Source organism: Mirounga leonina, unplaced genomic scaffold, assembly GCF_011800145.1.
Source record: "Mirounga leonina isolate KUSES-001 unplaced genomic scaffold, KU_Mleo_1.0 Mir_151, whole genome shotgun sequence".
In the NCBI taxonomy this organism is placed as follows: Eukaryota; Metazoa; Chordata; class Mammalia; order Carnivora; family Phocidae; genus Mirounga; species Mirounga leonina.
Window position 1 is genome coordinate 18,483,494 of NW_023270377.1, and position 22,688 is coordinate 18,506,181.

Here is a 22,688-nt window from a genome sequence, read left to right on the forward strand (position 1 = left end):
GCTTTTCCTTAGGTTGTATGTAACCTGTTAGAAACAAAAGGGAAGAGTCATGTTTATCCAAAGCTTTAGATAAATATGTTTCTGTGATATACTGTTAAAGATATTCAGCAAGTTTTGGGGACATAATTGGACCTATTGTGTAGCAGTTCTTATTACTGATGGAAATTTGTCAGGATCACCCTTCGTCTCTTTAACAGTGGTTCTTGTTTTGTTGTAGCAAATGGGCAGGGTTGTCTTCTTAAGGTTAAAAACAAAATTCTGTTCTTTAAATGATGAACATTCAGCTCCACCCAAAGATAAATACTCTGCTTTTCTTTTTATCATTCCTTACTATTCCTGTTATTATCATAGAATTTGAAGCTTTTCCTGTGTATCTTTACCCCCATTTTTTAAGGATTTCTTGTTTCAGTTTTCTCTAGGTAATGATATCCACCCCAAACTTTGGTCCTTTTAGAGCAGTTGTTCTTAGTGGGCTGTCACCAGAAGATTGAGTTCCATTATAAGAAAGGGGTAGAGTTACACCTAACAGACCAGGAACTCCGCCTAACCTGAAGGTGATCTTATCTCTGCTATGGCCAAATGTTAAAATCTGGATATACTCTAGGCAGTGGTTCTTGTGCATCCATGGGGAAGAGGTTGAGAATCTGCTACTGTAGAGTCTAGTTGCTGTCATAAATTGAGATGTTTCCATGGTAAAAAAGGAAATTAGGAATTCTGAAATAGGGCATGATATTATATCTATTTTGAGGATTAGGTCTTAATTTAGTAAGGTTTGTGACTCTAGACACAAAATTTGAACTTCTCAGAGTTGTCATTGCACTCAACTAATGTGACTAGAAAACAGTATTAGCATTTACTGGGGTAATGCTGATTCAACTTCATGCTTCTTTATTTTTCCCTCTTGTCTTCTTACAGGCAGAAGAACTTGAGTATTCCTGTGAGAAGTGTGGTGGGAAGTGTGCTCTTGTCAGGCACAAATTTAACAGGCTACCCAGGTAAAATGAATCGCTCTTCAGTTTTTCTTCTTTAAAGTACTTACAGATATTACTGGGTAAGTGAGGGTCACTAGAATGGATTGGTAGAGCAAAGCTGAGATAGGAGAGAGTAGAGGATGGGAGGTTAGGATGTTCTTGCATAAGAAAGGAAGAAGATTTGGAAGGCTGAAGAAGGGAAGTCACTTCAGAGTCCCTGGAAGATGGCAACAAGAGGACGTGGCTGGTGAGACTTTGGAAGAATGGTAGGGACTAGGTAGGAGATTTTTAATTTGGTAATGTATGACATTCAGTTATAATTTGCAGTTTGATTATGTGCTAGTCCCCTTCTCCCAAACCTTCAGCAAAAATCTGCCACAAACACATACACATGTGTGCATGAAAATAAAGAGTAATTTTCTGCAGGTTTTTTTTGCATTCCTTTATTCAAAGGATCTTGTAAGTTAGTAAGTTTCCTATAATCAAAACAATTCAGAATTAGGAATGAATTTAACTTAATTAGCTCTGTGTAAGCATACATAAAACCAAACTAGCTGGACAAAATATGATGTGATTATGGTGCAGCTTTTAGTTCTTCCCAAGAATAGATCTCAGCCACAAACAAGGTTGTTATTGTTAAGTATTTATGTGGCACTTTGCCTGCAGAGTGCTTTACTTTCTTTTATTAGCTTCACTTTTCTGTAAGTATAGAGTTTCTGGAACCTAGCCCCTAGAGACTAGTTCTTGTAGGTTCCATTATCTCCTTTCTAAAAAATGAGTTTCTTTTAAAGAAATGATTTTCTAAATCATAGCAGTATTATTATGTTGGCCATTTCTTACTCAAGAGACTTATTCTTTCCTATTGGTGTTTTGAGGCAGGAGGTAGAGGAGACAAACCTTAGGGCAAAGGATTGATTGTTACCAGCTGTTATTAACTAAGGAAAGCATGTATGGTTTGAAATACTTGTTTGACCTGGCAAGCTGAATGTCTGTTACCCTTTTCCAGTGTCTAGCTATTTGTTCTTTTAGTGGGAAAAAAAAAAATACTGAGGGGAATTTTTTTCATTGGTTTTCTCTTTTTTTCCTGGTAGGTCACTTGTGTTATAGGTTCATTTATTCCAAACTTTAGAAGCCTTTGTATCATAAATCCTGATTATCAGACTTGCTCTGTTTTTGTACATTTCAGTATTAAAGCCAGTTTACTTTTATTCGTGAAGGGCCTGGTATCTTTATCAAGTATGTTCAGTTGTAGTTCACCTCATCTTGGTAGATAAGTGATTTTGACTATCATCTATCTTTCATATTACCTTTTATTTTGGCAGGATTATTTGGAAATTTAGTCAAAATATTTGACATTAGTTTTAATCTCTTCATACCATTTGGATCCTTGTGTTCTCTCAAGTTGTGAACTTGAAGATTATGAGTTCTAGCATACTTTTTAAAGAAAAATAAAGTCAATAACTTTAATTTACAATTTTTTTAGTTTGTGGCTTCTGTGATAAAGATATGTACGGTAAGAAAGGAAACAGTTTTCCATAAAGCAGACATTATTTTGCCTAGAATTGAGGTTTATTCCCATAAGAGTTCTGAAATTCAAATTTTAAAGTGTTCTTGTGGGCTGTGAAATATATTTAGTCCATCAGGCAGAGATTATGGTGTGTATCAGAGGTGAAAAGGTTAGCACAATAGTAACTAAAAAGAAGTGTTTCTACAGAGTTAAAAGCCTTTTCAGACCCACAAACCAGATTTGGCATGTAAATTTTGTAGAACTTTTTGTAAGTGGAGAAAACTTTCCTATTTCTTTCTTAGCTTTCTCCAGAGAAAGTGCTATACACTGAAATAAGAGTAGTTCTTGTCAGGGGCGTCTGGGTGGCTCAGTCAGTTAAGTGTCTGACTCTTGATATGAGCTCAGGTCTTGATTTACAGGGTCATGAGTTCAAGCCCCGTGTTGGGCTCCACATTGGGCATGGAGCCTACTTTAAAAAAAAAAAAGTTCTTGGGGCGCCTGGGTGGCTCAGTTGTTAAGCGTCTGCCTTCGGCTCAGGTCATGATCCCAGGGTCCTGGGATCGAGCCCCGCATCAGGCTCCCTGCTTGGCAGAGAGCCTGCTTCTCCCTCTCCCACTCCCCCTGCTTGTGTTCCCTCTCTCACTGTATCTCTCTCTGTCACGTAAATAAATAAAATCTAAAAAAAAAAAAAAAAAGTTCTTGTCAAAAATTGTCTTGAAAAAATTAATGTTCACCATCAAACATAAGGGCTATTTAACACTTTAATTAAATTACCATTAATGGTTATATAATACCTATTTTTTTGTAAACTAGATAACATTGAAGTAAATAATTTAAGGATTTAACCCAATGCCAACATTTTATTTTATTTTTAAATTTTTTTAAAGATTTATTTATTTATTTTAGAAAATGGGGGGAAGGGGCTCAGAGGGAGAGAGGAACTCTAAGGAGACTCCATGCTGAGTATGGAACCCGACTCAGAGCTCAGTCTCATGACTCTGAGATCACGACCTGAGCCAAAACCAAGAGTTGGACACTCAACCGACTGTGTCACCCAGGCACACCCCAAAACCAACATTTTAAAATAAAGTGTGTTTTATTTGGTGTGTTTTTTTTTTCTGCAAACATATATTTTACCCAGACCTCATTTATCCACCCAAGGCCCATGTTTTATTTTTATTTATATTCTTAGTACCTAACACAATGCCTAGCACATGGCAGGTATTCGGTAATGGTCTTTGAAGGATCTTTAGCCAAAAGTATTCTTTAAGTCAAAAGCTGTCTAACGTGGTTAGTTACAGTGATCTCTTTTTCACCAGTAAGAGAGCTAGCTCTGTTATGTGTGAACTAGTAATGTCATCTCCTGTTTTTCAGGATCCTCATTCTCCATTTAAAACGATATAGCTTCAATGTCACTCTCTCACTTAACAACAAGATTGGGCAGCAAGTCATCATTCCAAGATACCTGACCCTATCTTCTCATTGCACTGAAAATACAAAACCACCCTTCACCCTTGGTTGGAGTGCACATATGGCAATGTAAGTCCTTGAGAGAGAATTTCTTTACCTTCCTTTTGAAGTAGAAGGGCTTTAGTGTCTGACCAAAACAATGACTGAACTAGATAACATGACTCCCAGGTAAAATCAGACCAAGAAGATTTTAATTTTGCTTTATTTTGGGATTTTGTGTCAAATTACTGCCTGATGGAAATAATTAAATAAAATGCTTAAACAAAATTTTTCTGAGTACATTAATTGCCTTTCATAATAAGTTACCTTTTTAGAGAGTGCTCTTACTCTTTTAGATCACTAGAAGACAAGTTTGATCCATTTTGGGAATATAAATCAAATTTGCTTATTCATAAGAATCACCTGAACGCTAAAAAATACCAATTCCTGTGTTCTTTCCCTAGCAGTTCTGTTTTAGTAGATCTGAGATAGAGCTTAAGAATAAGTATTTATTTATTTTTTATTTATTTTTATTTTTTTTTTAAAGATTCCATTTATGTATTTGACAGAGAGAGAGATAGCGAGAGCAGGAACACAAGCAGGGGGAGTGGGAGAGGGAGAAGCAGGCTTCCTGCCGAGCAGGGAGCCCGATGTGGGACTCGATCCCAGGACCCTGGGATCATGACCTGAGCCGAAGGCAGACACTTAACGACTGAGCCACCCAGGCGCCCCAAGAATAAGTATTTTTTTAAATGCCTTTGCTGACTCTTTGGGATATGCAAGTTTGAGAAACAGCATACTAAATTTTATCTAGTGCCCCCCAGAATTGATTTTATCTTCATGAATGTATCATCACCGATGTGAGTGAAGAACTTCCGTGGCTCCTAGAAATTTTCCCATGATAAAAGAAGTAACCTTTACTTTTGATTTTGCTTCATCATGTGTGCTGAGAAAACCTTAGGACTTCTGTGAATGTTGCTCTTTCTTGCGTTACTCTTGTTACATTACTTTGGAGCCATGTAACTGTAGTTCTTTTTTATACTTGAACTCTAATTTGGTAGAATCATAAAGTTCTCCAACTTCAGAAGTGAAAAGGATCTTAGAGATTTTGTCTAAATTTTTAGTTTTACAGAGATTCAAGGAGAGTAAGTGATTTTCTTAAGATCATGCAGTTAGTAACTGGAAGAGCCAGGTCTCTTGGCTAAGTAGAATAAATAGACCTTTCAGAAAGCAAATGAACATTTGCTAACAATAATTGATGCAGTTTTAGAAAATGTATTTCCCTTGGATTAATAATTGAAATATATACTACATCATGTAAATCTACACTAAAGGACTCAGTGGGCCTACTTATTAATAAAGATAATTTCCCAGAGTCTTAGGTGTTTCTGGGTTTTCTCCTACAGGCTTTCGTTAGAATAGTTGTTTTGCTTAATGCAAACTGCCCTCTGCTGGTAGACCTATTACTCTTTGTGGCCATCATTGTAGGTGATTTATGATCACAGGCCTGAAACCAGGCTATATGATTCTACAGTGGAATGGCTTGAAGACTTTGGACAAGTTCTTTGACCTGTGTATAGGGGAAATAATAGGATGGTGTGAACATTAAATGAGGTAATACACTATGAGCTCTTAACTCCAGTGTCTGATAGCCAGTAAGTCCTCAATAAATGAGAGCTATTACTATTTTATTGCTTAAAAGTAAAGAACTGAGGCAAGATAATTTTCCCAAGTTGTTCTTTTCATATGCATTACCTTTGACTTCATTTCCAATGCTGTTTATGTAGATCATTGGATCAGGAAGAGCCTACAGATGGTACCTTGTTTTCTCTTTTGGCCTCTATTGCTAGTAGAAGTATTGTAATTATTTGCAAAAAGATATATAAGGAGCTATAGTATAGAATAATTCATTTTATAAGTTAAATATATTTTTTAATAATGTAATTATATACATTATATATTTTCTAATTTTCTGATAGTTCTAGACCATTGAAAGCCTCTCAAATGGTGAATTCCTGCATCACCAGCCCTTCTACACCTTCAAAGTGAGTTATATTTCTTGTGTACCCAAAATTTGTATTTTTAAAGATTTGGCTTACCCTGATTTCCAAGATTATCCCCTCCCCTTTTCTTTGTTTTTCTTTGCATGATAACTGCTCTGTATTACTATACTTTGTAATTTTCCTGAATCTGCTTTGAAGTATAACCTAGGGTATAACAAATCTTTAACAGTGAAGCACGTTCAGATGATCTTCTCAAAATTTTGTTTTTAAACTTCTTAAATCAACTGTTAATACGTAATATTTTCATCCTACAACTATAGAAATTGATGACAAAGGATTTTAAGGCTTGAAGGGATAAAATAACCACTGTTGGTATAAAGCACTGTTCCTCAAAGATACACATGGGGATCTCAAAATATCTTTTCACCTGTTGCTAGGCAGTCTGGGACTTCCTGTCTTAGACACTGACCTGAAGCAATTCTGAAAGGGAACAAGAAAACAAACACACAATGAAATGTAGCTATTCTACAAATGTTTTATATTTTTTACTTAAGTTGGAAAAGTTTGTCCATAAAGGGAAGCAAATACTTTTTTTTAATATATCTCCTCTATAATTTAACTAGAACCACAGTTCCTGATGAAACAATTCTAAATGACTTGGTTGTCATTTATCTTTAAAATTAGTTTTTCTGAAAATTTGATGTCCCAAAGTACTTTTAGAAAAGAGACACTTCTGTTGTTTAAGGGCTTTGGGGGGCTTATATAACCATAAAATGACATTTGGGAACTGCTATTTTCTTTTCCTCCTGTTAATTATTTTTCAGTGCAATTAAAACCAGATGACTAACATGACTAGAAATCTGAAATGGTACCGATATGAATACTCTTGCCCGTTCTCAAGATACAAATGAGCAATACCACTTGGCTGCTTAGAAAGTGAGCAAGTGATGCATTTACAGGATGAATATTTTTCCTTACTACAGGCAAGCTGCCTTCTGTGAATATAGTAATTATTAATGGAATGCACTCTTTATGTACCAAATCACTATAGTTTCAAGAAGGAGATGGTTTCATTGGGCATCATTATATTTGGCATGGTCATCTGTTCTCCAGGGTCTACTGGTATGAGAATTTGAGAGTTGGTCAATAAAGGATAATTAGGCCCTAGAAGACCTGTCATGCCGATCAAACTTAAAAGAGGCTGAGTTTTGAACAAGAATACTGTTGGTTCTTCTACAGTGTCCTTTGTCACATTTGACCCTGGTCCATTAGTAGCCAGGTGTCACCTTCCTTCAGCAAAGTATTTACATGGATAAACAAATTAATACATTCAGTTTTGCTTGGTGTGCATGAAATCAGAAATGAGGAATTAAGATGGCTAATTGGCTATTTCTAAGTTATACTAAAAACCCTTTTGAACACGTAATGGGAGGCTATTCAAGTGTATAGGCTGGAGTGCAGTGATATCCTGGGAGCTCTCAGCCACAGACTATGTTTGGGCTTATCACTGACCACTTGCCTCTTTTCTTTGATCTACATTGCTATGCAGTCCTCCTGGTTTCCATTGTGGCCTCTTATTTCTTGGTGCCATCATTCTGTATGTTTATTTACAGTTTTTACATTTACATTAATTGCATTTTTCAATTTCCACTTTATTTTTTTTTTTAGTATACTATATGAATTTATGTTAATCTCCATCAAAGAAAGTTCGTGCTCTTTGACCTTTACCACTTTTTCTTTTAGTTTATTTTCAGCTCACTTAGAAGGCAATGCAGTAACACCTTACTTATCTGGTATTGAAGAATGATACTTGATACTCCATATATAAATTTTTACATAGCTGAAGATTGCTTTTTTAAGCATTAAACTTTAAAATGCTTTACCATTTTAGATGGGTTTATACTCTGTAACCTTACAGAATTCCCTATATTCGTAAATAAAATACACTGAAAATAATTTAAATGTTTTAATGACTCAGAATCAGCATTATGAGTATCACTTATTGCACTGTGTTTTAATATGATAATGCCCTCAGAGGCTTTTAAGTCTTACAAAACAGTTTATATTAAATGACTTTACAGTTTTTTATTGCCCTTTTTGTGGTTATTCTCTCTCATTTCCTAGCTCTCATTTCTTGATGAACTTGCTGCATTATTTTATACACCATTTCCTGGGAAAGAAAGGGTCCCTGTCTAAAGAGTAAAGTGCATTGGCTTTGAAACTACTTTCCTCAGAAGCCTTTTTTCTTACTTTTGAATCCCTGTGTTCTGGAAAACAGAGGTTGCCAGAAGTCTGACCTACATATAATTGGATAAGTGGAATGTTACTGTTAATTTTAAAATAACTTGGATCATAATTTAAAAGATCAAAAATTAGCCCTCATGCACAATTTTGTCAAGAACATTTATTCATTGCTATGTCTGCATGCATGCAGTAGAGTATTTGCTTTATAAAAACAAACTTCTTTGGGGTTGATCATTAAAAGAAAAAAGGCACAAAGTGATTGGTTTACGGATGGATTTTATTATAGCATAAGATTGTCTAATTTTCAAAGCATGGCTGTTTTGGAGTGGGGCAAAGGTAATGCTTAAATATACCTCTTGCTATATCTTTTTTTCTCTGTAAATCATTTTCCAAAATGGAAAAGTTTTTTATTTTGGTATTTACACATCAAGGGAATAACAAGGACAAAAGTTTATTTATCAGACTCATATAGGTTTTTTTCTTAAATTACAGGAATTTCACCTTCAAATCCAAGAGCTTGGCTTTATGCCTTGATTCAGACAGTGAGGATGAGCTAAAACGCTCTGTGGCCCTTAGCCAGAGACTTTGTGAAATGTCAGGCTGCGAACAGCAGCAGGAAGACCTGGAAAAAGTAAGTAATTTCTCATCAAAATACTTGACAAATTTTTATATAGCTCTTACTCTCCAAACAAATGCCTTTATAACTAGCGTCAGCAACTTTTTTTTTTTTTCTTAGCAAACTTAATACACAGGGTAGATCATAAATTCATAAACTTAATGGATCCGTTGAAACACTAGTTTTAAAGAGTATACTTTCTGTAACTACAAAACCAGTCTGTTTAAAAATGGATTGGGACTTTTTTTTTATTGAGGTATAATTGACATATTAGTTTCAGGTGTACAGCATATTGATTCAGTATTTGTAGGTTTTGCAATAAGATTACCACAGTAAGTCTAGTTAACATCCATTACCATACATATTTAGCAAAAAAAATTTTTTTTCTTGTGGTAAGGACTTCTAAGATCTATTCTCTTAACAACTTCCAAATCTGCAATAAAATATTAACAGTAGTCTAATTCTGTACATTACATCCTCATGACTAAATTATTTTATAACGGGAAGTTGGCCTGATTTACCCATTTCTCTCTCTCACACTCACACATGCAGGCTTCCACCCCTACCTACCAGTAGTCTGTTCTCTACATCTGTGAGCTTGGTGGGGTTTGGTTTTGTTTTGTTTTGTTTTGTTTTTTAGATTCCACATGTAAGCAAGATTACATGGTATTTGTCTTTCTCTGTCTGACTTACTTCACTTAGCGTAATACTCAAGGTCCATCCATGTTGTTGCAAATGGCAAGATTTCATTTCTTTTTTGTGGCAGAATAGTATTCTATTGTATATGTGTACCACATTTTTATTTATCCATTGATGGACACTTAGGTTGTTTCCATGATTGAGACTTTAGAAGTGAAAGTTGTTACAGGTAAATTGCTTTCTCCTGTTAATCTTCAGAGCAACTTTTACATATGGGTCCTGAAATAATTATTTGCTTTATTTAATACTAATTGCTAATTTATGGGGGAGACTGTAGTAAACGTTTTATATCAACAGGCCAACCAGGTAATCTAGAGATTTAAATAATGAATGTGAGAAAGTGTAACTTTATCATTTTCTATCTTGACACATAATAATAATTAATACTTAGAAGATACAAGCTTCCCTAGGAGTTTGCATCATCTCATTTGACTGATTTTAAATCTCCCTTTTGTTAAGATAACAATGAATTTAGTAGTTCATAAATATTTTTGTACCACTATTCTAACTGCACAGTGTAAGTTCCATATTTCTTTCAGAGCATTATGAAGTTACCCAGTAACTTGGTTTATACTGATTCAATTTACAATTGAATTTTCTCCCTAATAAGATTATTCATTCAACTTTAAAACTGCTGGAACAATAGTAATTAATAAAGGTATATATAGATAATTCAAAAAAAAAAAGAAATACTAGGAAAAAAAAGAAATATTAGGTGTACGGTCAGAATGGCTAAAATTAACAACTCAGAAAACAATAGATGTTGGCGAGGATGTGGAGAAAGGGGAACCCTCTTACACTGTTGGTGGGAATGCAAACTGGTGCAGCCACTCTGGAAGATATTGTGGAGGTTCCTCAAAAAGTAAAAATAGAACTACCCTATGACCCAGCAATTATACTACTATTTATCCAAAGGATTCAAAAATAGTGATTCGAAGGGGCACATGCACCCCAATGTAAATTTATAGCAGCAGTGTCCACAGTAGCCAAACTATGGAAAGTGCCCAGATGCCCATCAACAGATGAATGGATAAAGAAAATGTGGTATACATACAATGGAATATTACTCAGCCATCAAAAAGAGTGAAATCTTGCCATTTGTAATGATGTGGCTGGAACTAGAGGGTATCTTGATAAATGAAATAAGTCAATCAGAGAAAGACAAATACCATATGATTTCACTCATATGGTGGAATTTAAGAAACAAAACAGATCATAGGGGAAAGCAAGGAAAAATAAAATAATGTAAAAACAGAGAGGGAGGCAAATTATAAGAGACTCTTGACTACAGGGAACAAACCGGGTTGCTGGTGGAGAGGTGAGTGTGAGGGGATGGGGTAATTGGACATTAAGGAGGGCACTTGATGTAATGAGCACTGGGTGTTATATGCAACTGATGAATCACTAAATTCTACCCCCAAAACTAATAATACACTGTATGTTGACTAAATTGAATTTAAGTAAGAAATTTAAAAATATAAAATAATTTTCAAAAGAAGAAAGAAATACTAGATGTAGTGACAGTGTCTATAGTATGATCAACGTATATCTGGAAGAAAATACACCAAAAATACTTACTGTAATTATCTCTGAGTGATGGATTTTGAGTGAATTTGTTATTTTTATGTATTTTCCAAATCCTATACTTAACACTATAATCAATAAAATAAATATGTATCCCTATATATTTATTAAAAGAAAATTAGGCTTGCCAGTGAGTTCATATATTGGCTATTGATTGTTAACTCAAAATATCAAAGAAAAGAAACATTTTAGAAATAAACTCACTTTAAACTCTTAAGATTGCCGTATTCTTGGGCGCCTGGGTGGCTCAGTTGTTTGGGCGACTGCCTTCGGCTCAGGTCATGATCCTGGAGTCCTGGGATCGAGTCCCACATCGGGCTCCCTGCTCAGCAGGGAGTCTGCTTCTCCCTCTGACCCTCCCCCGTCTCATGCTCTATCTCATTCTCTTTCTCAAATAAATAAATAAAAAATCTAAAAAAAAAGATTGCCGTATTCTCAGGCATTCTGGCTTCCTCTAAAAGTGACTCTCTTTTTCAGGATTCAAAATCATGTAGAGTAGAGCCTGATAAGTCTGAATTGGAAAACTCCGGATTTGACGGAATGAGCGAAGAAGAGCTTCTAGCAGCTGTTTTAGAGATGAGTAAGAGAGAAGCTTCACCAACTCTGAGTCATGAAGATGATGATAAACCAACCAGCAGCCCAGATACCGGATTTGCAGAAGATGATATTCAAGAAATGCCTGAAAATCAAGACACTGTGGAGACTGAGAAACCCAAAACAGTCACAGAGACCGGTAGGTTTAATGAAAATAAACATCTCTTAAGGCACAACTGTGTTCTAAAGCCTTATAGGGACAAGTGGCTTGTAAATAATGGGAGGTGAAATGGATCTGTGTAATAGGGCTAATCATATTTTCATGCTTTTAAAAAAAAAAAAAAATTAAAAAAATGAGGAGTTACATATTGCGAGTAGTATCCAGAGACTGGTGGTAAAGTATGCCGTATCCCATTTAAGTGTACATCAAAAGAAAAGTTAGAATTCTTTTTTTTTTTTAAGGTTTTATTTATTTATTTGACAGAGAGAGATAGAGCAGGAACACGAGCAGGGGCAGTGGGAGAGGGAGAAGCAGGCTTCCCGCTGAGCAGGGAGCCCGATGTGGGGCTTGATCCCAGGACCCTGGGATCATGACCTGAGCCGAAGCAGATGCTTAACAACTGAGCCACCCAGGCGCCCCAAAGGTTAGAATTCTTTTGTGCATTTAAGTAAATGTGTCATTTTTTTGGTCCCTTTTTTTTTTTTTTACCACTGCTCTCTCAGAAATTTGTATAATTCTTTCCTCATTTTTCTATATCTGAATTTGTACCAAGTTTTAGTGTATGAATAATTCAAGTTCTCTTTCCTTTGGATTCATCCCTTTATATTGGTAGAAAGACACCTGAGCTAAGTGGTCAGGTTTTAAGCCTCTCATCTTGGCTGTACCACTGACTAGCTATGAATTTTTTTTAAAGATTTATTCATTTAGAGAGTAAAAGAGTGAGGGGAAGAGCAGAGGGGGAAGAAGAGGGACAGGCAGACTGGGTTGAGCACAGAGCCTGACATGGGGCTCGATCTCATGACCCTGAGATCACAACCTGAGCCGAAATCAAGAGTTGTACGTCTAACCAGCTGAGCCACTCAGGCACTCCATAGCTATGAATTTTCTAAATAGGCGATTTAACCTCTTTGGTACTCCATTTTCTTATCTCTGTATAGGGATACACCAGGCATACTTCAGAAGGTTGTGAGTAGAATGTTAGGTCATATAGTGTAAAGTGCTATACAGATAAAAATTTACTTTGTGGTAAATATTCATATTTTGTTATTTTTCAATCCATCAGTGGGAACAACAACAGAGCCTCCTTGCCTTGCACTGTGGGTATTTTGAGAATTTTAGGTAGAAAACTTTTACTACCTCTTCCTATAACCAACTCTAATTTTTTTCTCCAGATATCCCTAGTATGTATATTTATCTGTGTAGCTGATGTGTTTCAGTACATCAAGCCTAGCATTTTGGAGATGAAGAGAATAATAGTAAATCACAATTATTTTCTGTATTCTGGGGGTTAAGCCTCATCAATTGTGAATTATTTTATGTGCAAGTGAAGGTAAGAATTAGTATATCCTCAATCTAATTGGATACAAAAAGCTGATGATTTTTGGATAGGGTGCTCCTTCCTCCCCACCCTTCTTGATGCAAGTATCCTTAGGAAATCCCTTTCTCTTATTAAACTTACAGTCACTGCCCTTAGATATCATTGGTTAATATTAGTGCTTTTGCCTCTTGCCAATAATTCCTGCTTTCAGCTCTTCCTTTCACATCTTTGCTCAATCCTACATCTCCCTAAAATTAACAAAGGAAGTTATTCTTATGTACAATTAGTTCTAGATTCTCTACATCAGTGGGGGAGAACACTGAGTTATCAAAATCATTAATAACCACAATGGTTTACAACCATATAGCAGCTTTGGGGAGAGCAAACTTATTAGTAAGTACTTTATAGCCTTTTTAAATAAAATATTCTGTAGCTACTATCTTCCCCAATTGGATGCAAGCCTTTTTTGTGTTTGTTTCTTTAATGTCACTGTTCCATTCACCTTCTTACTGTAACTGAAACCCAAAGACATTGCTTCTGCTGCAACATTTCTTTTTTATAGAAAATATGGAGCAAGGAAAAAAGTAGAGAGATGTGTGTAATGAATCTTCCCCCTTGTACCCATTATCAACAATAATTATCAAAAAAAGACTATCTTGTTTCATATATATCCCATCTTCCTTCTCCACCCCATCCCCTAGATTATTTAGAAGTAAATCCCAGATATTAGATAATTTCATCAGTAAAGATTTCAGTACCTTTAAAAGAATTCTTTTTTAAAAAACATAGCCTCAATCCCACTATCATACTTTTAAAAATTAACAATAAAACTAAGGAATGATCAAATATGATCAGAGTCTACCATAAATCTTCTATTTTGAAAATGTTCAAATCCAGAGAGAAATTAAGTAGATTCATTATTTAACAGTTTGTCACATTTGCTTTCTCCCCTCACTGTGTGTGTCTGTGTATATAGTTGTACAGCAGTTACCCAAAATTAGTATCTTAAAACATTTTAGTATCTTATAACGCTGTGGATTGACTGGTTGTAACTAGGTTGTAACATCCAAGATGGCTCTTCTAGGCACCTTGGTGATGTTGGCTAGACAGGTCCACTGGGGTGGCTGGATGTCCTCTCCATTCTTTCCTTCCCCTCCCTCTCTCCACAATCTCAGGGCCTCTCCCTCTCCATGTGCTCTTTCTAGCAAGGTAGCTTCTTACATGACAGCCCAGAGCACAAAAGGGGAAGAAGCTGCCAGGCCTCCTTAATGTAATGTTTAGCCTCAGAATTAGCATAGAATCAATTCCACCACATTTTGTTGCTTAAAGAGCACTCACGGTGAGAATCTACCTAGATTCACTCCGGGGGTGACTACACAAGAGTACAAATACCGACAGTAAGTAAGAATACTGCGTAGTTCATTGGAGGCCATCTTCGCAGACTCCACACATGCACACATGCACTTTTCTTTTTTACAGCAACTGTTTGAAATTGCAGGTATCATGATATTTCACCTAAAACACTTCAGCCTGAATCTCCAAATATATGGAAATTTTCCTACATAATAGTGATCACCCCTAACAATTTTAACAGTATTTCCATATATAATTCTAGTGTAAAGTCCATTTTTTTTTTTTTTTAAACCTAGGACCCAAAATTTACCCACTGCATTTAGTTGTTAGGTCCCTTTAGTATTTAGTGAAGGCCAGTGTTTCTTTGAAAAGCTCCCATTATGGATTGCCCTACTGTTCTTTGTTTTCTCCCATACCCTAATACTTAAGAGCCTGGAGACAGGATAGGTTTTCTCCTTGTTACCCAGTGCCATTTCCAACCCTTTGTCTCCTTTTATCCTGCAAAAATCCCAGCTTCTTGAAGTATAAGACATCAAACTTTGCCTCCTATTATCTCTTCCTATAGCTGTCTTTTACCTTTCGTTCTCTCTCATTGACATTCTTAGGGCCTTCAGCATCTTCGTAAATGATCCTTTCAACAACCTGGTTTCTCAATTCCTGATCTTAATTCTAAAGATCTTTTTTCCTACCTCATCTTTTTTTTTTTTCCAAAGATTTTATTTATTCATTCGAGACACAGAGATAGAGAGCGAGAGCACGAGCAGGGGGAGAGGCAGATGGAGAAGCAGGCTCCCTGCTGAGCCAGGAGCCAGACATGGGGCTCTATCCCAGGACCCTGGGATCATGACCCAAGCTGAAGGCAGATGCTTAACCATCTGAGCCACCCAGGCGCCCCCTTACCCCATCTTGATCACTGACAGAAGTCCTATCCTAGATCAATGGTTCTCAAAGTAGGTCCTTAGATCATCAGTATCATGTGGGAACTTGCTGGAAATGCCATTTGTGGCCCCACCCCAGACTTACTGAATAAGAAACTCTGGATATAGGAGTCAGCATTCTGTTTTGACTCCAAGTGATTCTGGTGCATGCTAAAGTTTGAGAACTACTTCTCTTGACTTTGTCTTCATCAGTAACTGTACCACCTTTGAAATCTTGATTTCATATATCCTTCACTCCTTCCAACTTACTTAGTGTTATATGTTCTGTTTTCAGTGATTACTTAATCTCATTAAGATTTCCAGTCCTGGGGTGCCTGGGTGGCTCAGTCAGTTGAGTGTACAACTCTTGATCTTGGCTAGGTCTTGATCTTAGTGTTGTGAGTTCAAGCCCCATGTTGGGCTCCATGCTGGGTGTGGAGCCTACTTAAAAAAAAAAATTTCCAGTCCTTTGACTTCTTATTTGCTGTTCATCACCTCCCTCTTGTCATCACTTTCCCAGCCTGTAGGCCAGATCTTGGTACTCTCCTTTCCTTCCTCTCTTCTCTTTTGTTGCAGTCACCTGACACAACCCTGGCTCCCAGCTTAACTAGATTCCTATTCCATACCTACACCCAAGCAGCTGAAGATTACTGGAGAAAGTCACAAATTTGTGCGGACTAGACTTCCCTCTCATTCATGACTACACTCTTAAGTGGGCACTAAATATGACTAGTCAGTTCTGTTATACCTCCTTAGTAAATTTCTTTTCTCATTCTCCATGATCTCTTCCTCAAATCTCCATTTCTCTTTCCACACACACTCTAGGTTTATAGCCAAGCTGTGTACTTTTCAAAGAAGATAGATGTAGTCAGATGAAAACTCTGCCTTCACTTTTGTTATGGAGGAAACTATTCCTGCTCTTATTTAAGGCCAGTCCCTCTATTCATATTCCGAATTTGATCCACAGTGTGTGCCTTTAAAGACATTTTTTTTTCTTTCTCTCTTTTTTTTTTTTTTAAGATTTTATTTATTTGACAGAGACATAGTGAGAGAGGGAACACAAGCAGGGGGAGTGGGAGAGAGGGAGCCCTGCTTCTCCCTCTCCCACTCCCCCTGCTTGTGTTCCCGCTCTCGCTCTCTCTCTCGCTTTGTCAAATAAATAAAATCTTAAAAAAAAAAAAAAGTATTTGTCTTGCCATTACACTTCATCCAAGCTTCTTACCATGACCTATCTCCATTCTCCCCCTCTTTCACTCTACTTAGCCATAGTGGCTTTGTCTCTCTCTGTCCCTCAAAATGCCAAGTTCATTCTCAGAGCCTTTGCACTTAAGTTCTTTGAGGACAAGGGCCATCTTTCTTTAATTATCATTATATCTTCACCTTCTACAGCAGTGCCCAATGCATAGTAGATTCTCAGTAAATATTTGGGTCCCAACAGATTGTCTCATGAATCAACTCAGGAGGGTCAGGAAGACTGGCCAAGTAAGGTTTCGCATCTCCAGACATTAGCCAGAGGGAAGAATGTATGCAAAGGCTGAGAAAGGCTGGCAAGTTAGTGAGCAACAAAAAAAAGTTGAGAATGATCTGCATGGCTGGAGCATAGTGTTGAGGAAGAAAAGCAAAAGAGAGACCTGCATTCTCTAGTTTTTACATGGCTTGAAGCCATGTTCAGAAGTTTGGACTTCTTTTTCAAAGGCATTAGGAAGTTATTGCATATTTTTAAGCAAACAAGTATTTGATAAAGATTTATATTTGTAAAAGATGATTCTGGCTGCAGTGTAGCACATATATTACAGAACCCAAAGTAATCCTGTGAGACCTGTTAGGAAGTTACTGCAGTTGTCTAGACCAAAAGCTAATGGTGCCTTAAGCCAAGGTTTTGGCATTTGAAAGAAAAGTTGATGGATTTTAGAGATAGTTAAGAAATAATGACTTATCTGATATGAGGGGACAAGTAAAAAATGACACCAGCTTTCTGTCTTTAAAAAAATACTGTGTGTATGGTGCATTCACTGAAATAAAGACTGTAGGAAAGGAGGTTTCATTTGGGATAGGGGAAGGGTCAGATAATCTGTATTCAATGTAAGAATGTTGAGTTTTAACACATGGTTTTCCTTCTATCCATTGTTCAGATTCCTTAAAAGTGTGTTGTTATTCCATGGTTATATTTGTTCCCATAAATCTTTTTTTTTTTTTTTTTTTTTAAGATTTTATTTATTTATTTGAGACAGAGAGAATGAGAGAGAGAGCACATGAGAGGGGGGAGGGTCAGAGGCAGAAGCAGGCTCCCTGCCGAGCAGGGAGCCCGATGTGGGACTCGATCCCGGGACTCCAGGATCATGACCTGAGCCGAAGGCAGTCGCTTAACCAACTGAGCCACCCAGGCGCCCCTGTTCCCATAAATCTTAAGTAATGTTTGTATCCATCTGATAATCCTGTCCTGAAGATAAATCTGTCTTGATTATCTCAAAGTAAACTTCCTTGGGGTGCTGAGTGGCTTAGTCAGTTAAGTGTCTGCCTTCAAGCTCAGGTCATGATCTTGGAGTTCCCGGATCAAGCCCCACATCGGGCTCCCTGCTCAGTGGGGAGTCTGCTTCTCCCTTTGCCCCTCCCCCCTGCTTGTGTTCTCTCACTTGTGTGCTCTCTCTCTCTTTCTCAAATAAATTCTTAAAAAAGTAAACTTTCTTGATTGGCTTTCTATCACATGGATTAATTGATAGTGTAATTTTAGGATTGTGTGGAGCACATTGATACATGGAACGCTGAAAATTACTGGTTAAGAAAAATTGTACCAGGGACGCCTGGGTGGCTCAGTTGGTTAAGCGACTGCCTTTGGCTCAGGTCATGATCCTGGAATCCGTGGATCGAGTCCCGCATCGGGCTCCCTGCTGAGCAGGGAGTCTGCTTCTCCCTCTGACCCTCCCCTCTCTCATGTGTGCACTCTCTCTCATTCTCTCTCTCTCAAATAAATAAAATCTTAAAAAAAAAATTGTACCTCTGTCACTTTTTTTTAATTGAGTATATTTTGGTAATAAAAGTAATATTTAACTTAGGCCCTAAAATAGCAGCCTTAACTCCCAGATGTTTCTTCCACTTGAAATGTTCCACATCAGCTAACTTTGAATGCCTCAGTTCCAGATTTCCAGAAATAATCTGATTGGTTGATTCAAATATCCATTCCTAGTGCGGTAATAAGCTAAGGCCAGAGGGACAGGCAAGGTCAGATAGACTTCAGAGCTGCCCCTTACAGACTGTGGAAATGACTATTTCTCCAAGAATGGAGGAAAGGAAGAAATTACTGACATCTTTTATATAATTTTTTTTTTTTTAAGATTTTATTTATTTATTTGACAGAGAAAGACACAGCGAGAGAGGGAAAACAAACGGGGAGTGGGAGAGGGAGAAGCAGACTCCCCGCCGAGCAGGGAGCCCGATGCAGGACTCGATCCCGGGACTCCAGGATCATGACCTGAGCCGAAGGCAGTCGCTTAACCAACTGAGCCACCCAGGCACCCCATCTTTTATATAATTTTTTAAAATTGGGATCATATTGCTCTTGCCTTTAATATACCTGAGGGTTTTTCTCTCTTAATGAATATTCAGAGTTAGTTGTTTTTTTTTTTTTAAGATTTTATTTATTGATTTGAGAGAGAGAATGAGAGAGAGAGAGCACAAGAGGGGGAGGGTCAGAGAGAGAGGCAGACTCCCCGATGAGCAGGGAGCCCGACGCGGGACTTGATCCCGGGACTCCAGGATCATGACCTGAGCCGAAGGCAGTCGTTTAACCAGCTGAGCCACCCAGGCACCCCAGAGTTAGTTTTAATGGTAAATATTCACTTGGCAATTTAATACAATTAAAAAACGAACTACTTACTGACTTAGAGTCTAAAATCAAGATGCTGTAAACTTCAGGGACACCTGGGTGGCTCAGTCGATTAGGTGTCTGTCTTTGGCTCAGGTCATGATCCCAGGACCCCAGGATTGAGTCCCCTGTTGGGATCCTTGCTCAGCGGAGAGCCTACTTCTCCCTCTGCCTCTGCCTGCAGCTCCCCCTGCTTGTGATCTCTCTCTCTCTCTCTCTCTGACAAATAAATAAATAAAACCTTTAAAAAAAAAAAAAAGGTGCCTGGGTGGCTCAGTCGTTGAGCATCTGCCTTCGGCTCAGGTCATGATCCCAGGGTCCTAGGATCGAGCCCCACATTGGGCTGCCGGCTCTGCGGAAGCCTGCTTCTCCCTCTCCCACTCCCCCTGCTTGTGTTCCCTCTCTCGCTGTGTCTCTCTGTCAAATAAATAAAATCTTTAAACAAAAATAAATAAATAAAAATAAAAATATGCTGTAAACTTCAGAGTTTATAGTCTGTGTTATAGAAAAGTATCATTTAAGTAGTTAAAATGCAGTAATAGGGCAAGTAAAGCGCATATACTGATTTTATTTACTTACCTTTATTTACTTATTTATTTTAGAATGCAAATGGGGGGAGAGTGGGAGAGGGAGAGCGAGAATCCTAGGCAGGCTCCCTGCCCAGTGTTGAGCCCAACATGGGGCTTAATCTCAAGACTTTGAGATCATGACCTGAGCCGAAATCAAGAGTCCGATGTTTAACTGACTGAGCCACCCAGGCACCCCGAGCATATACTGATTTTAAAGCAGTCCATATAAAATTAATCTGTAAAGGTAATTCTTGTTGACCAATTAAATTCTTTTTATGAGAATTTCCTTGTTAGGATGAGAATTTTTGCTTTTGTAAAGTGAGAGAGAAAGAGAAAGCTCTTATCTACCCACTCTTATCTGTATTAAAATTATAATGAAATGTTGTTCTAACAGAACAAAACCTGTTTCACCAGAAGAAAATCATGACCATATTGTTTATCCTAGCTAGCTGTGATCTAGAGATTGAGAAGGAACGGGAAGAAATGAAAGATTAATTTTTTTTCTTATCTCCGTGGATGAATGTTTTAAACATATATAGTCTTATGTTTGTGCAGTACCTGAGGTGTTTATTATATATTTCATGTAGCTCTTTTGCTTTAGAATATGTACAAGGCTTATTTGATCATTAATGTGAAAATATACACTCATTTGACATACAGTTTAATAATGGAAAAATCTCAATATTAACATAATCATTCTAGCCTAATTCTTATTTCATTTACTCTATTCCTAGTACTTGGTCATGTGACATTATGACTGGCTGTGAATATGGCTATTCATTCTTCTCCATCCTTAACGATAATGCTTCTGATGATTGGTTAAGTTTCAGAACCATTGTGGTAGATCACTGATTCTCAGCCAAGGACAGTTTTGTGCCCCAGGACATTTGACAATGTCTGTCATTTTTGGTTGTCGCTGTTGGGAGAGAGGGGTGCTACTGGCATCTAGTAGATAGAGGCCAAGGATGTTGCTGAACATTCTGCAGTGTATAAGACAGCCCCCTCAAACAGCAAAAAATTATCCCACCCAGAATGTCAGTAGTGCTGAGATTGAGAAACCATGATCTAAATGTAGTAAGATGAAATTGTATGTCCCAAGCAAATTATATATGAGGCTCAGGTAAATTACTCTCTCTGAACAGTAGATGTCACTCTAATCCAGAGATTTTGGTTTATTAGAGAGGCTTTCCCAGTTATGTCCTGTTCTGCTTCCTCAGATTCTGCCGGTTTTACTGAGATAACTAAAGACTGTGATGAGAATAAAGAAAACAAAACTCCAGAAGGATCTCAAGGAGAGGTTGATTGGCTCCAGCAGTATGATATGGAGCGTGAAAGGGAAGAGCAAGAGCTTCAGCAGGCATTGGCTCAGAGCCTTCAAGAGCAAGTAAGAGATAATTATATTGCTATTTTCTCCATACCTATCTTTCCCTGTAATAACAACAACTAACATGTGTTAAGCACTTACTGTGTGTCAAGCATCATTCCAGGTAATTTACATACAGTAAACCATTGATACATCAAAACAAACTTAGTTTGGAGCTTTGCCTTGGGTTTGAAACAGTGATAGGTTTTTTTTGTTTTGGGTTGTTTTTTTTTTTTTTAAATCTAGATACAACAAAATGTATTGTTGATTACCTCCCATTACTATAATTCATTGCATGCTAAAGAAAGGTGGGTTATTAGAGGTCATCCCCAGTCCAAGTTTGTTTTGCAAGCTATAGAAACAGTCAGCATACCACCATGATTTTATCACTAATATTTTAAGGCATTGTATTTGTTCTGGTCACTTTCTCACAATATGAATCCTTTCCTATGAATTATTTGAATATAAAATCCTCAGGAATATTATCTGAATAGTATTTGAAATTTCAGATTTCAGCCATTGACTAACATTTATCTGCTTCTGCTCTTTTCTTATATAGTAATCTGTTTTTTTAAGATTTTATTTTTAAGTAGTCTCTACACCCAACATGGGGCTCAAACTCACAACCCCGAGATCAAGAGTCTCATGCTCCACCAACTGAGCCAGCCATGCGCCCCATATAATAATCTGTTCTTAAATTTTTAGTTCTTCATGCTTATATTTGCCAGAGCTGGTTGATTGCACCATTGCCGTTACCTGAGGTATCTGACTAAAAGGTGATGTCTTCACGGTTGTCTAATCCAATGCAATCCGAGTCATGCTAATAATAAAAATTTACTAAAACTCCCTAGAATAAACACACAGTTTTTGTGTTTACAAATAATCAAATTAAGAAATCTATTTTTGTCTTGGGGCTCCTGGCTGGCTCAGTTGGTGGAACATGCAACTCTTGATCTCAGAGTTGTGAGTTCGAGCCCCATGTTGGGTGTAAAGATTATTTAAAAATAAAATCTTAAAAAAAAAAAAATCTAATTTGTGTAGAACAGTGGGGTTCAACCTTAACTACACATTAATATCATCTGGGGAGCTTTAAAAAATAATGATGCTTGGGTTGTTCTTCCCCTCAGGAATTCTGATAGAATTGATTCTAGGGTATGGTCTGGGCATCTAGATTTCTTTCATTTTTTCTTTCTGTCTCTTTCTCGCCCCTCCCTTCCCTTCCTTCTTCCTTCCTCCCTCCCTCTCTCCCTCTCTTCTCTCCCTCCTTACTTGCTTCCTTTATTTTTTAAAACTTCCCACAGTTATGGTGGTGGGTATTGAGGAGGGCACATTCTGCATGGAGCACTGGGTGTTATGCACAAACAATGAATCATGGAACACTTCATCTAAAACTAATGATGTAATGTATGGGGATTAACATAAGAAAAAAAAAAAAAAACTTCCCACAGTTATTCTAGTGTTCAGTCAAGGTTGAGAACT

General features: G+C 37.3%; 1 protein-coding gene across 4 annotated transcripts in view; it reads left to right on the top strand.

Moving 5' to 3' along the window:
- Positions 1-22,688, top strand: part of USP37 (ubiquitin specific peptidase 37) — an 87,283-nt gene that overhangs the window by 51,843 nt on the left and 12,752 nt on the right. For 3 of the 4 annotated variants that reach the window (XM_035007134.1, XM_035007132.1, XM_035007135.1), the window contains 6 exons: positions 916-995; positions 3,853-4,017; positions 5,907-5,972; positions 8,667-8,805; positions 11,551-11,806; positions 21,064-21,230. In XM_035007134.1, the coding sequence (XP_034863025.1) occupies positions 916-995; positions 3,853-4,017; positions 5,907-5,972; positions 8,667-8,805; positions 11,551-11,806; positions 21,064-21,230 (873 nt within the window). The remainder of the gene's footprint in view (positions 1-915; positions 996-3,852; positions 4,018-5,906; positions 5,973-8,666; positions 8,806-11,550; positions 11,807-21,063; positions 21,231-22,688) is intronic. The other variant, XM_035007136.1, reaches the window with a different exon arrangement.